Source organism: Stigmatopora argus, chromosome 1 (genome assembly GCF_051989625.1).
Source record: "Stigmatopora argus isolate UIUO_Sarg chromosome 1, RoL_Sarg_1.0, whole genome shotgun sequence".
NCBI classification, from domain to species: domain Eukaryota; kingdom Metazoa; phylum Chordata; class Actinopteri; order Syngnathiformes; family Syngnathidae; genus Stigmatopora; species Stigmatopora argus.
Genome location: NC_135387.1, coordinates 21582814 through 21595671, shown reverse-complemented (window position 1 = coordinate 21595671; position 12858 = coordinate 21582814). Strand labels below are relative to the sequence as shown.

The following is a 12858-nucleotide window of genomic DNA, read 5'->3' as shown; positions in this document are numbered from 1 at the left end:
GCTGCACTCCATCATAATGACTCTTTCGTTCTCATCTCCGGTTAAGGTGAAAATTTGTATTTCTAATTTATTTTGTCTTTCTACAGAAATGATAACCATAAATGGTAATAATTCCCCATCTAAGAAGAGTCTACCTTTTCTCCAATCACAGTACTTTTACCATGACACCACTTTGGAGTAGGAACACGTTATGTCAGCTCTGTTACTAAGGTCACCACTTGAAAAACAACAATAGAAATTAGGCAATAATTCTGAGAAAAAAGGGGAAATGTCCTGCAGGAGGACTTTACGCTACTCTATGCTTTTAATGCTAATGAATGAGGCTCCAGTTGATGAAAAGAAGTTAGGTTTCCAGTCTTCCCCTCTAGTCTTGTGATTTCTAAGTACTGTAAGTACTATTTTTTCTGAGTGTCTGATTTTTTTCAGTTTGTGTAAGACGGATCATTTGCTTTGTACCTTTCCCCCAGTCCTTGAATATATGTTATGAAATAGTCTACCCACTTATACTATATTGTCTTCCAATTATGCAACATATGTTTCGATGTATGAGAAAGTAGGACTGCGCTTACGTAATCTCCATGAGAAATTGGCAAATGGGGGCAAGTTTTATTAAATATGTTCAGATATCTGCTCAGATAATTTAATGAGTTCGATTATGTTTTTTAGCATCTGGGAAAAACTGTAAACCGTTTTGATGATAATTGAACCCACAGGACTGCCATGAGATACAACAAATGCAATTGTAGCTTTGAATTTTATTTACAAGCATCTATTATCTGTCAAAATCCCTTCATTAGTTTAACCTGGAGAATAACTACAAATACATTCTAGAAAGCCTGTCATTGCAAGCTACACTATAAGTCTTATAGTGTAGCTTGCACTATAAGACACTAGTATAAGTCTTATAGTGTAGCTTGCAATGACAGGCTTTCTAGAATGTCTTTGTAGTTATTCTCCAGGTTAAACTAATGAAGGGATTTTGACAGATAATAGATGCTTGTAAATAAAATTCAAAGCTACAATTGCATTTGTTGTATCTCATGGCAGTCCTGTGGGTTCAATTATCATCAAAACGGGTTACAGTTTTTCCCAGATACTAAAAAACATAATCGAACTCATTAAATTATCTGAGCAGATATCTGAACATATTTAATAAAACTTGCCCCCATTTGCCAATTTCTCATTGAGACTCCGTAAGCGCAGTCCTCCTTTCTCATAAATCGAAACATATGTTGCATAATTGGAAGACAAGTTCCAAAAGAACTTTACTTCATGTTAAAACACACATGAGGCAAAATGCGACTGATTTTACTGCAATTGTTTTGCAGTCTGCTCAACACAACAGCAAATCTTAAAACAATTTGTCATTCTGCAATACAAACTTTGCAATACACTTGCTGCCCCTGTACAACTGTCACGCTCAATAAATCATTCATATTAATTCATGCAATTCTCTTGTTTACATTTAGACCTGTATGCTGTTAATTACAGTTTATGTCTTGAATGATTGTTACTTTTTCTACAAATTTAGAGGGGAAAAAAACTGCAATTTGCACCTGGGATTTTTCAGTTAAAGAACATTTAAATGTTATAACTGCCACTATATAATACAACTTAATAAAAGAGAAATTATATCTATTGAAATAAATAATCTTTAAATCCTTTTGAGTAGCCAATTGATAGTGTAGTGATGAACTCGTCTGATTTCGGTGCGGGCAAGTGTGGGATCGATTCCTGCTCGGTGGTGGTATGATTGTGAGTGCGAATGTTTGTCTGCCTCTGTTTGGCCTGTGGCTGACTGGCGACCGGTCGAGAGTATGGTCTGCCTTTGGACCAAAGTCAGCTGGGATTGGCTCCAGGATGCACGGTACGGATGATGAACGAATGAATGAATCCACCAGAGTAATTAGTAATAATTTTTCAAATTACTTGTGTAATTTGTTACAATGCCCTATTCAGAAAATCTAAAAGGTTAGAATGAGGTTGTTTTTCTACATTCCAATAAGTACACAGTTATGATTTTGGAAGGATTTTATAAACTGTGGATCAGTAAGATCTACTCATTCATTTGTGACAAATATTCCCCTGTTCTTGCTGGCCGATTCTTATGGATGAGCTGAGATGATCTCAGGGTCCCATATACTGAGGAGATGCTGCACTCTGCTGGTGTTTGCCAGCAGAAGTCTGCAAATTGGAGGGCCTACTGGGTAGACCCTACCCTGTGGTGGCTAAAAATTCATTACCTATCTTCACATTGTTTAAATAGAAATTATTTACTACCGTCAAACAACAAATCAACAACAACTTAATGATTTGAACATGGACACAAAGCAGCAAGTGCAACTATTTTTTTTTGCTTTTGAAATGGAATTACTCTATGCAAGGGTGATATGTCTCTATTTTAGTTGTAAACAGTATCTGCATTTTTTAAAATGTGATATGATTCATTGTTTTATTAATAAAGTCATGTGCATTTTTATCGGCCAATCAAAACAACGTATCAAATGGCCCCAAGTTGAAGTAAAAATGATGACATCCCCTCTAAATTATAAAATGAATTCATCCCTGATACCTCACACTCATTTTTTTTAACACCGCCACAAATAAGGCTACCCTACATCCTGTATCTAAAAAAAAATCATTGTGGCAAGTTTCAAATTTTATGTTATGGGTCAAGCTCTTTACATATCTGACCTAGCACAACTTCACTCCCAGACCTCCAGACTGAACTAAGCAGGCCAGCTGTTCCTGTTGGTACCATAAAGTACCACACTGTACAGTATATATATATGCGCTCAAAGATTTTTCATGTACGAGTTTCTCTCGTACCCTTAGTGCACTACCTTCACCTCTCTGCAATTTGAAACTCTTAGGTGAGAAGACTGTAGGTAGCATCATGTCCTCATTTAATTTTTGCAATTTAATAATAACTCATGCTGTATGTTCACAATGTCATTGCTAATATCAAGATAGAGTTTGTTAGCTTGTCTTTTTCTGATGCAACAGGGAGCATATTTCTCCATTGCCAAGTGCTCATCTGCCAAGGGGAAAGGATGTTGTGTGCTTCAATATTTTGATTTTATTCTTATAAATAGCTTTTTTATTATAGTGTATATGTAACATATCCCTGGATTTTCTGTGTATTTGGAATTATCTGCTTTAAAAAATTGAAATTATATGTGATACTATTCTTATTTTATTAAAATGAGAAACCTGGCATTTAAAGAAATGCAACGGCACGTTAACGTTCAACAAATAATACCTGTGCATAGCCCTTCTTGGCCATCTGGGGGCAGCAGAGATCAGGTGAGAAAAAATGGAATGATTTGAAATTGATCTATTCCATTGGTGACCTCATGATCCAATAAAATGAGAATTACTACAACATTTACGGAGCAGGCAACCTTGAGGAAAGCCCAGCACTGAGACTTACGCAACAGCTCAAGCATCTGATAACTACTATTTTTAACAAAAATAATTATTTTATTAATTTCTCCAACTAATTCGATGAATAAAGATTTGACCTTTTATGGAAAACACAACATTTACTGGTGGTGTACATTTTCAGAACAAATAGCTGACCACACAACTGCTCTTCTGGCTCTTATTAAAAGCCTAACTACTACAGAACAATATTATTATCATTATTATTGTTTATATTAATGTAATTGTTATTTTTGTAGTATAGTAGTACCAACATTCTTATTGTTTTACAAAGAAATCGTCCTAGGGTTTTTTTTTCTACTGTCATATGTCGACATACCCTTTTCTAGTCTAACACTACATATTTGTAATTCCCACCCTCTTTTTTATCAGTGCAACCTGTTTGCATATAATATTCTTTTGAACAAAATATTAGAATGCAGCAGTAATAGTCAGGTTGAAGTAGCCTTTGATCCATTTTAAGCACAGAGGAGGCATTCCCTGTCAACAGAGAGCCGTATTTGCTATAAATAGAACACAACAGTCAGGGAGGGCTTCCACCGTTGCAACAGAATTGATGACAATCCCCCTCCCCTCTTCTTTTTTTTTCTCTGCGTGGGCACTTATAAATAGGCCAGGTTTCTCCTGGGAAACCAGCTTTGCTTGAAAGAAATTGACACTTCATTGAAAAGCTGCATGTATGTGGTTATACTGTAAATCAGAATTCACCACCTCACTAGCACATTTGGTCACTACATTACATTTACAATGATATGATGGCCTTCTTTCAGTCATGTAATTAAATAAATAGCAATTTAATGTACACCAGGACCTAGGAGCCTCATGTACTGTACACATAATTTTGTATTTTGCAATCAATTTTCAGTTTAAAAATTTAGTACCATTGGTTTGTTTGTTTTTATTGTAACAATAAGCAGTCAAATTTTTTACTAATGATTTAAAACGTGTTCTAATTGTTTTTATACATAGGTATAATGGTTATAAAAAAAATTGATGTCTGTGCCTTAGTGGGTTTTCTCAAGGTTTTCTGCTTTCATCCCACATCCCAAAATCATCCATACTATGTTGATTAAATAGTCTAAATTGGCCATAAAAGTGTTGCATATATACATACATATATACACAATTACATAAATAATTGTAAATATACATAATGTCTATATACACACAACATTTTATTGTTATTTAGTCTTATTGCATCTAATGTGCTAAGGTTGTTGGGGTGAACCCCCTCCATTGTCCAGCCCTCATTGGTCACTGCCTACTAGTACTAATATTACATCAGTCATTGTAGTAGTAGTAATTTTTAGTGTATATTTATAGAGCTGTTTGGGGTCCAATATCTTGCTCAAGGACATTTAAACAGATTTAGTAAACTTTCGATTACTGCCTTGGCTGGTATTCCTAGTTGATTTACTGGAAGTCGGCCAACTGTAATGGACTGAGTGTGCGTCACTTCGGACAATTTGTACAGTGGGCCTGGGTCTTAGAGGCCTACTCTTGTGTTTAGGGAGCTGCCAGAAAGAGAGAAACATTGGAGGAAATGCACACTTGATGGAATGCAAGATGGACAAAGAGACCAGATGAGCTCAGTTGTTCAAGCAGAAAAGACAAGAAACAAGCATTTTCTGCCACTATGAGAAGTAGGTGATCAGGTAACAGAGTTTCTGAGGTTGTTTACACCTGCCCCACTTTCGTCAATGTTTTTTTTTGCCTCTCTGCCAAACTCTCCCTCACTTTCCCCGAACTGGGTTTATAAATAGCGCACTTTGCTTTAACTGTAAATCACAGACAAGCAGCCTAAAGATTCACTTTGGAAAAGGGAATGACAAAGCCAAGGTGAAAGTCTATAATTGGCTAAATTGACCCTCCTGTCATCCCAGTTATGTTTGCATCAATACTGAATTGAAACTTTCACTTTCCATTTAGTTGCCCTTGCTCGCGTAGGAAAATTATTAGATTGTGATAACTTTTTTTGAATTTTAGGGTAGATATGCTTCATACATTATTGATCGTGTTAGTAACAATTACATTGTCCATCAATTTGGCAACAAAAAGGTAGTAAAACACAAGAAGCAGAAACAATAGCTGGATACTGGGTTATTGTTTTATCACTGCGACAGATCAAATTCATATTATACATTTAAAATGCCCGTTTCATTCTGAATGAAACAAGAAATAGACAGTCTCTTCTAAAATTTTGGTTATAGTACTCACTGAAAATCCTTCTGAAGGGCATGGCAAAAGCTCATTTTAACATAGCAATTAACAAACAATGTCAAATTGTGTAAAACAATGCAACTTCTATATGATATCTTTTAAATGTTACTTTCTTATGGATTTCTTCAAAATCATCCCTTCACAAAGCATTCCAAATGTACAAAATATTCCTTAATTACATATATATAGGTACTATAAATTGTAAGTTAGGAAAATACACATTTAGAATATATTACCAGGTACCAGGACAACAACAGTAATTTGAAGTCGAAGCTTCAGATTTTCACCTTTCATTACCTGCCATACACGCGTACAATTCATATTCTTCCTGTGTTATTATTTTTTTTAACTTTCTTTCCATTTTACTGTCAGTCTCGACAGTAGATTTGATTTAGAATTTTACAGTTTCAGCCATTTTGACAGGCAAACTGCCAATACTATTTTTAACCAAAGTACAGCAATGATTTCCTGGTATTCAAAATTCTGCCTTGACACGTTGAATGCTCAAATGTAATACTAATTAGATTTCAACAGGACAATACTGCATCTGGTATTTGAACAATAATTTGGCATATTGTGCGGGGCACATAATGGAAAGACACAGGCGGACGGTGACGAAAATTTGAGAAGTAATAATTGCTAGTTTCTAAGCTTTATGCACTTGTTCAGTTCCTGATTTGGTTGATAATGCATCTGTTGTATCCTTCTATCTGATGGAAACATAGGGAGACATAACTTTACCTCTCACAGTTAAATGGAGTTTAATCTTCCTGGACTCTCACTTTCACTTGGCATATTATTATTATTATTTTGTTATAGTGTGACCAAATGTTAAGATGTGTCACACTTAATTATGAAATAACACACACTGTTCCACATCCCGCATATTTTTTCAATGCCTATAAATACATTTGGAGTATATTTGAGTCAATTTGTTAGAGTTAGTCATACTCATGCATGCTACAATGAATATTTCCAAAGACATGCAGCACTATCAGAGCAAAAAGGCATAGGTTTGATAAATGCTTATTAAAAACGTAAGCAAGGTAAGCAGTAACTCATGGGCACAATTGGAATGATTTTTGAAAGTGCACTGATACAAACACTCAAACATATTATGTTATTTCTGAGCTAACATCTATTTTACAACCCAAGATGCTTATTCAGGTGGCAGCATGTATTTCTTTGGTTTCTGGCTAATTCATATATATATATATATATATATATATATATATATATATATATATATATATATATATATATATATATATATATATATATATATATATATATATATATATATATATATATATATATATATATATATACACACACATACATATATATATACATATATATACATATATATATATATATATATATATATATATACACATATACATATATACATATATAAGAGCAAAATCTGAGGAACTGATTTTTTCAAGTAACACATTCGCTCGAATTATCTTTTCTTTTTAAAGAACCTGTAAAATAAATACATAAATACATAACTGCAAAAGTATCACCATATTTTTTCATTAATTCACACTGACTCATACAGACTCTACAAAGATGGAATGCTATGAAGTTAAGGAAAGTTTTGTTTAGGTTGGGTGTCTGAGCTGACCCAAATAGTATTTGCTCTACACTTGGTCTCGTTGGCAGTTAAGGAGACACTTGAAGGTCGATCTAAGAACCACAATTCAAAATCATAGCAATAAGATAGGCACTGACGCAAAATGCGATGGAGAAAAATTTCTATTACTTTTTTTCTTCTCAGGCAAATTTTAGTTTCAGTTTAAATTTAACTGCCAACAGTTGAACATGATTATTGCATTAGATTTTCATCCTTTTGAAAGATGGTCAACAAACAAACCATCCTTGAAAGAGAGTGCATCTTTACTATACCCACAAATAAGTTATTGACAGGGGAAAAAAAGGAGGGGGTGGAATTTAATGTGTTGTTGTGGTTCACAGATACATATACGTCGCACTTCCCTGTAGTCTATCTCTTGGTCTCCGCAGAGATGAGAATGCACTTAGGGAGCCTATCCTTTTACAAATGGTACATTTAACGTCCATCAAGCAAATGAGCTATTACCATCACATTTTTTCTCTCTGTTGCTCCTTTCAGATTTCCTATACAGTAAGGCTAGTATCTAGGGCTAGGCAGTTAGAACAACCAATACTTTACTGAACACAAATTCACATTTAATCTAAAGTATGATGACATTTCAAAATAATAAATCTTATACTGATACTTATTGTGCATTGTCTTCTTCAAAAAGATAGCCCCAATGGGCCATTTATAATGATTATTACTTTTTAGGGGACTGTTTGGCTAATTTTGTCAACTGGGCAACTATTGTCATGGAAGTCAAATTAATCCGTCCAGTAGTCAATGATGTCCTAATAAGACACGTTGCAGTTCCTCGATGTGTACCAACTTCCTTGGATGTTGGCGAGCAAAACGTCTTCTCTTGTCGATCGTTATGCCAAATGTAATCTCTGGGTCCACATATTGTCCCAAAATATTTTTCCTTTGGAGCCATTTTATTTTAATCCTTCTTTCAGTCTCATCCGGATTATTAGGGGCATCTTAGTTTATACATCTGTACGCCTCTGGGTGATGTTTACATAGTTGGTGTTAGTTAGAGTACAGTTTCCTGTTTTCATCCCCTCTGGTCTAAAGTCGTCAGCGCTGTGGCTTACGGCCTCCTGAATTTCCACATAGTCAGACTTGCCAAGAGATGACCCGCTGCCACTCCGACCAGTCTTTTTCAGGTCATCCACTGAGCTGGCTTTAGGCACACATGGGATATTTAGATATTGAGCCTGTTCTTCACCCTCCGTCTCTCTGTGGTAGAAGTAGTTAAAGTTTGACACGATGACGGGCACTGGAAGCGCAATGGTCAAAACGCCGGCGATAGCGCAAAGAGATCCTACGATTTTACCACCCATGGTTGTCGGCACCATGTCTCCGTAGCCGACGGTCGTCATGGAAACCACTGCCCACCAAAAGGCCTCTGGGATGCTTCTGAACTGGGATCGGGGCTCGTCCGCTTCAGCAAAGTAAACGGCGCTGGAGAAGAGGATGACACCAATGAAGAGAAAGAAAATAAGGAGTCCTAGCTCACGCATACTGGCCTTCAGAGTCTGCCCCAAGATCTGTAGCCCCTTGGAATGACGCGAGAGTTTGAAAATGCGAAATACTCTGACCAAGCGAATGACACGGAGAATTGCCAAGGACATAGCTTGCTGTCCCGTCTCTCTATCCTCTGGCTTCTCAGCTAGTTCTGTGCCAAGGGTGATGAAGTAAGGAATAATTGCCACAATATCAATGATGTTCATCATGTTGCCAAAAAATCCCGCTTTGCTAGGACATGCAAAGAACCTGACCAGGAACTCAAAGGAAAACCAGATGATACAAAGGGTCTCTACAATGAAGAAAGGATCAGTAAAATAGGATGAGGTCTCGTAAGTCGTGGTAATGTTGGAATTGCTTTGAAAGGGATCGTTGTATAGGTCTTCCTCTTCATTTGGGGAAAAGGGCAGTGTTTCTAGACAGAAGCTAACAATCGAGATGAGAATCACCATAACAGAGATGATGGCAATGATTCGAGCTGGGCCAGAGCTCTCAGGGTACTCAAAGAGCAGCCACACCTGTCTCTGAAACTCATTCTCTGGCAAGGGGCGTTCCTCTTCCCTTATGAAACCTTCATCCTCCCTGAAGATCTCCATGGCCTCTTCGCCCAGCTCATAGAAGCGAATCTCTTCAGAAAAAATATCAAGCGTGATGTTGACAGGTCGTCGCAGCCTCCCGCCGGATTGGTAATAATATAGAATGGCATCAAAACTCGGTCGATTGCGGTCAAAAAAGTACTCGTTCCGGAGGGGATCAAAGTACCTCATCCGTTTTTTGGGATTGCCCAGAAGGGTCTCTGGAAACTGCGACAGGGTCTTCAGCTGCGTCTCGAAGCGTAAGCCTGAGATATTGATGACGACCCTTTCGCAGCACTCGTGATCTGGCTCTGGGTCGTAGTGATCATGAGGCTGGCCGGGATGCGCGGCCGCTTCGTCCGAAGGCTCGCTGGTTGCAACCGTCATGCTGGAAGCCGGTGGAACCTGCAGCTTTCAACTTGACCACGGAAGATGTGCCTATGAAGAGCTAAAGGGGAAAAATGGGATTTCAACTTGTTTAAATGTCACAGACTATTATTGACAGTAACGCTCAGAAAGATTGCATTAGTCAAAACATTCCTGCAGACAAGCAAATCTGCAGGGCATTTGAGAGCCACAAGCAAGGAGGGGCCTGACCGATAGAGCACATTGGCTCCACTTTGTCTCCGAGTATTAGGTTATGAGCTTTCTCTTGTGCAGTATGAGTGTGCTCTTGGATCAATATGCCATCCAGTAATGCGATATCTGCTCTTACAGTGTGCCATTACAACCAACGGATCATATTATATATATAAGTGCTCCTCACTCCTTCCATTATTTTCTATGCTTGTTAGATAATGACAAGATTTCATGCCCGAAATATGTCGATTTCATAACATACTTAATGACTCTGGGCTGTTAGGAAAAACAACATATACAGAATAAAATACTTTACCTTGTTGATGTGGTTTTATAATGTTAGCCCCCGGTTCTGAACAGCACCTCAAGACCAGCAGAAGTTTCCAAACACAACCCTTTTCGTCCAGCCAACTCCTTTTCTTTTCTTCCAGCCATACATAGTAACCCAAACCTCTGCAGCAGAGAGTGCAAATAGGAGATGGGACCAAGGATTAGAGCGCAGGAGTTTAGCACCCTCACTTTGTGTCGCAAAAAAATGATGGGAGGAAGGTATACTGTATATTCTACAGGTTGGAGCAATATTGGTGTTATTACATTTCAAACATGAGCAAAGTCACTCTGCAGACTTTTTCTATTCAGATGGTCAGAAAGGGGATAGGCAGAAGTCTTCAATGTCATCATGTCAGCAGACTTGATTAAGAAAAGCTGCGGGGGACGCTGATGCTATTATGTATACTTGTGATTGCGATCAAAAGCATCTGCTGAAGCAAATCCATGTATGTACCGTAGGACATCGACTTGCGTTTCAGCACAACTGAATCGCGTTGATCATTGCTCTTCAAGCCATTATTCTTTCACTTCATTGCAAGTATCCATTTGACTACACGTATAGTTTATTCTAAAATATTGCTATTCAACAAGTGGACCGAAAAAACAAACCTGTTATTTCAGGCAAAAGCAAATAAGTTCTTGCATCAGTTAACTAAGTGGCTGAGATGATGATTGGGACACACGTGATGGAGAGTTAGTTGAAAGTGACAGGTGTCAGACATGCTTAAGCAATTTGAAGCCATTTCCTGAGTATCCAAACAAACAAAGCATATAATTGTTTGTTATAGTTCAAGTTAATTGCATGCAGGAATTCACCGTGATTTTCTTGAGGCGCAGCCGCACAAGGTTGCATCCAGTTTGACTCTTCTTTTTATGCTTCAGCAGGGATGAGAGGGAGCCTTCATCTTTCATATTCTTCCCCCTTATTTGAATTGCGCATCCAGCAGCTGTGACATCTCGTCACGGCAGCGTGGACCAGCCTGCTCGACCAGCGCCGCTCATCTGTTACTTCGATTCACCAGCGTGGAGATGCGTGGGATGCAGTTGGGCATCGAGGCGCGTACTAAGATCTTCTCCACGGCGCGCCTCGCCCCACACTGCTGCTCCCCCTCCTTTGTCGGCGCTCAAGTATTCCATGTTAAAGGGGAAGCCTCACCTATACGCAAAATCAATGGTCATGGTGTAGGTTGGAAAATTTACTTTAGGTGAATGTGAACTTTTTGACCATGGACTCCTCTAAAAGCCAGTATCAATCTGGTGACATAGGGGATATTAAAGATCCTCTGAACTAACTTTTAAACCTTTTTTGTTCCCTTTTTTTTGCTAAATACATGTATTATGTTTGCAGTGCTAGAAACTTTCATTTAAAGGCTAAGAAAAATGCTAAGAAAAAAAATGGTGCTGAATTGCATCGAAATACTGTAGTAGTATATGTTTACTGTTTTAGAATGATTTATTGCCATACCTCCAAATATTCAAGGAATATGTACTGTCAGCGGCTATTAAACTTTTTTATTAAAGATCTGGTGAATTGAGATATGGCTAAAGGTTACAACCCCCCCAAAAGACATCTTACCTTGGGTGTTGATGTTTTGTGCTATTTGGGCTTTGTGTAATAACGCATGGAGATGCACCAAACCAGTAAAAATAAAAACAATTAAAAATGTGATAATTTCATATTCAACTCATTGACTGATTTGAAATATTTCATGACACAAGTTGGCATGAAAAAAGAAGAAAGGAATCCCCGAAGAAATGAAAAATAAATAAAACAAGGAAGAAAAACATTATTCGAGGCACTCCTATCTCAAGGTGGTGTAGTATACAGTATATAATCTGTAATTGACAATATATATATATACATATACAGTTGTGGTCAAAAGTTTACATACACTTGTGAAGAACATAATGTCATGGCTCTCTTGAGTTTTTTCTCTGATAGAGTGATTGGGACAGATACTTCTTTGTCACAAAAAACATTCATGAAGTTTGGTTATTTTATGACTTTATTATGGGTTAACACAGAAAAAGTGATTAAATCTGCTGGGTCAAAAATATACATACAGCAACACAAATGAGCAATTTTGGTGACATAGAAAGTTGTGTTAGTGAAATGAACTTCATAACATGGCCTCTTAACTTCTTGTGAGTGATTATGAGTGACTACAGCTGGTGACTTCTCTGAGGCCATTTAAATAGGGCCCATTGGATGCAAACGCCCACAAACACTACAATGGGAAAGTCAAAGGAGCTCAGCATGGATCTGAAAAAGCGAATCCTTGACTTGAACAAGTCAGGAAAGTCACTTGGAACCATTTCAAAGCAGCTGCAGGTCCCAAGAGCAACAGTCCAAACAATTTTTTTTGTAAGTATAAAGTGCATGGCACTGTTTTGTCACTGCCACGATCAGGAAGAAAATGCAAGCTATCACCTGCTGCTGAGAGAAACTTAGTCAGGAGGGTGAAGATTTAATTGAGAATCACCAAAAAGCAGCTCTGCCAAGAATTAGAAGCTGCTGGAAGACAGGTGTCAGTGTCCACAGTCAAGCGTGTTTTGCATCTC

General features: G+C 37.6%; 1 protein-coding gene across 2 annotated transcripts; it reads right to left on the bottom strand.

Moving 5' to 3' along the window:
- Positions 1-7605: 7605 nt before the first annotated feature.
- On the bottom strand, positions 7606-11421 carry kcna2b (potassium voltage-gated channel, shaker-related subfamily, member 2b). 2 transcript variants are annotated; one of them, XM_077612581.1, is made up of 3 exons: positions 11113-11421; positions 10283-10419; positions 7606-9835 (listed from the first exon to the last, which is right to left on the bottom strand). In XM_077612581.1, exon 3 carries the CDS (start codon positions 9772-9774, stop codon positions 8272-8274), a length of 1503 nt encoding a protein of 500 aa, XP_077468707.1. In that variant the 5' UTR covers positions 9775-9835; positions 10283-10419; positions 11113-11421; the 3' UTR covers positions 7606-8271. The 2 variants fall into 2 exon arrangements, with proteins under 2 accessions (XP_077468707.1, XP_077468715.1); XM_077612589.1 differs by lacking the exon at positions 11113-11421 and having other exon boundaries at positions 10283-10756.
- Between the last annotated feature and the right edge of the window lie 1437 nt (positions 11422-12858).

Excerpts from the sequence above, each read along its gene's own strand:
- kcna2b (XM_077612581.1), bottom strand. The coding sequence starts at position 9,774 with ATGACGGTTGCAACCAGCGAGCCTTCGGACGAAGCGGCCGCGCATCCC.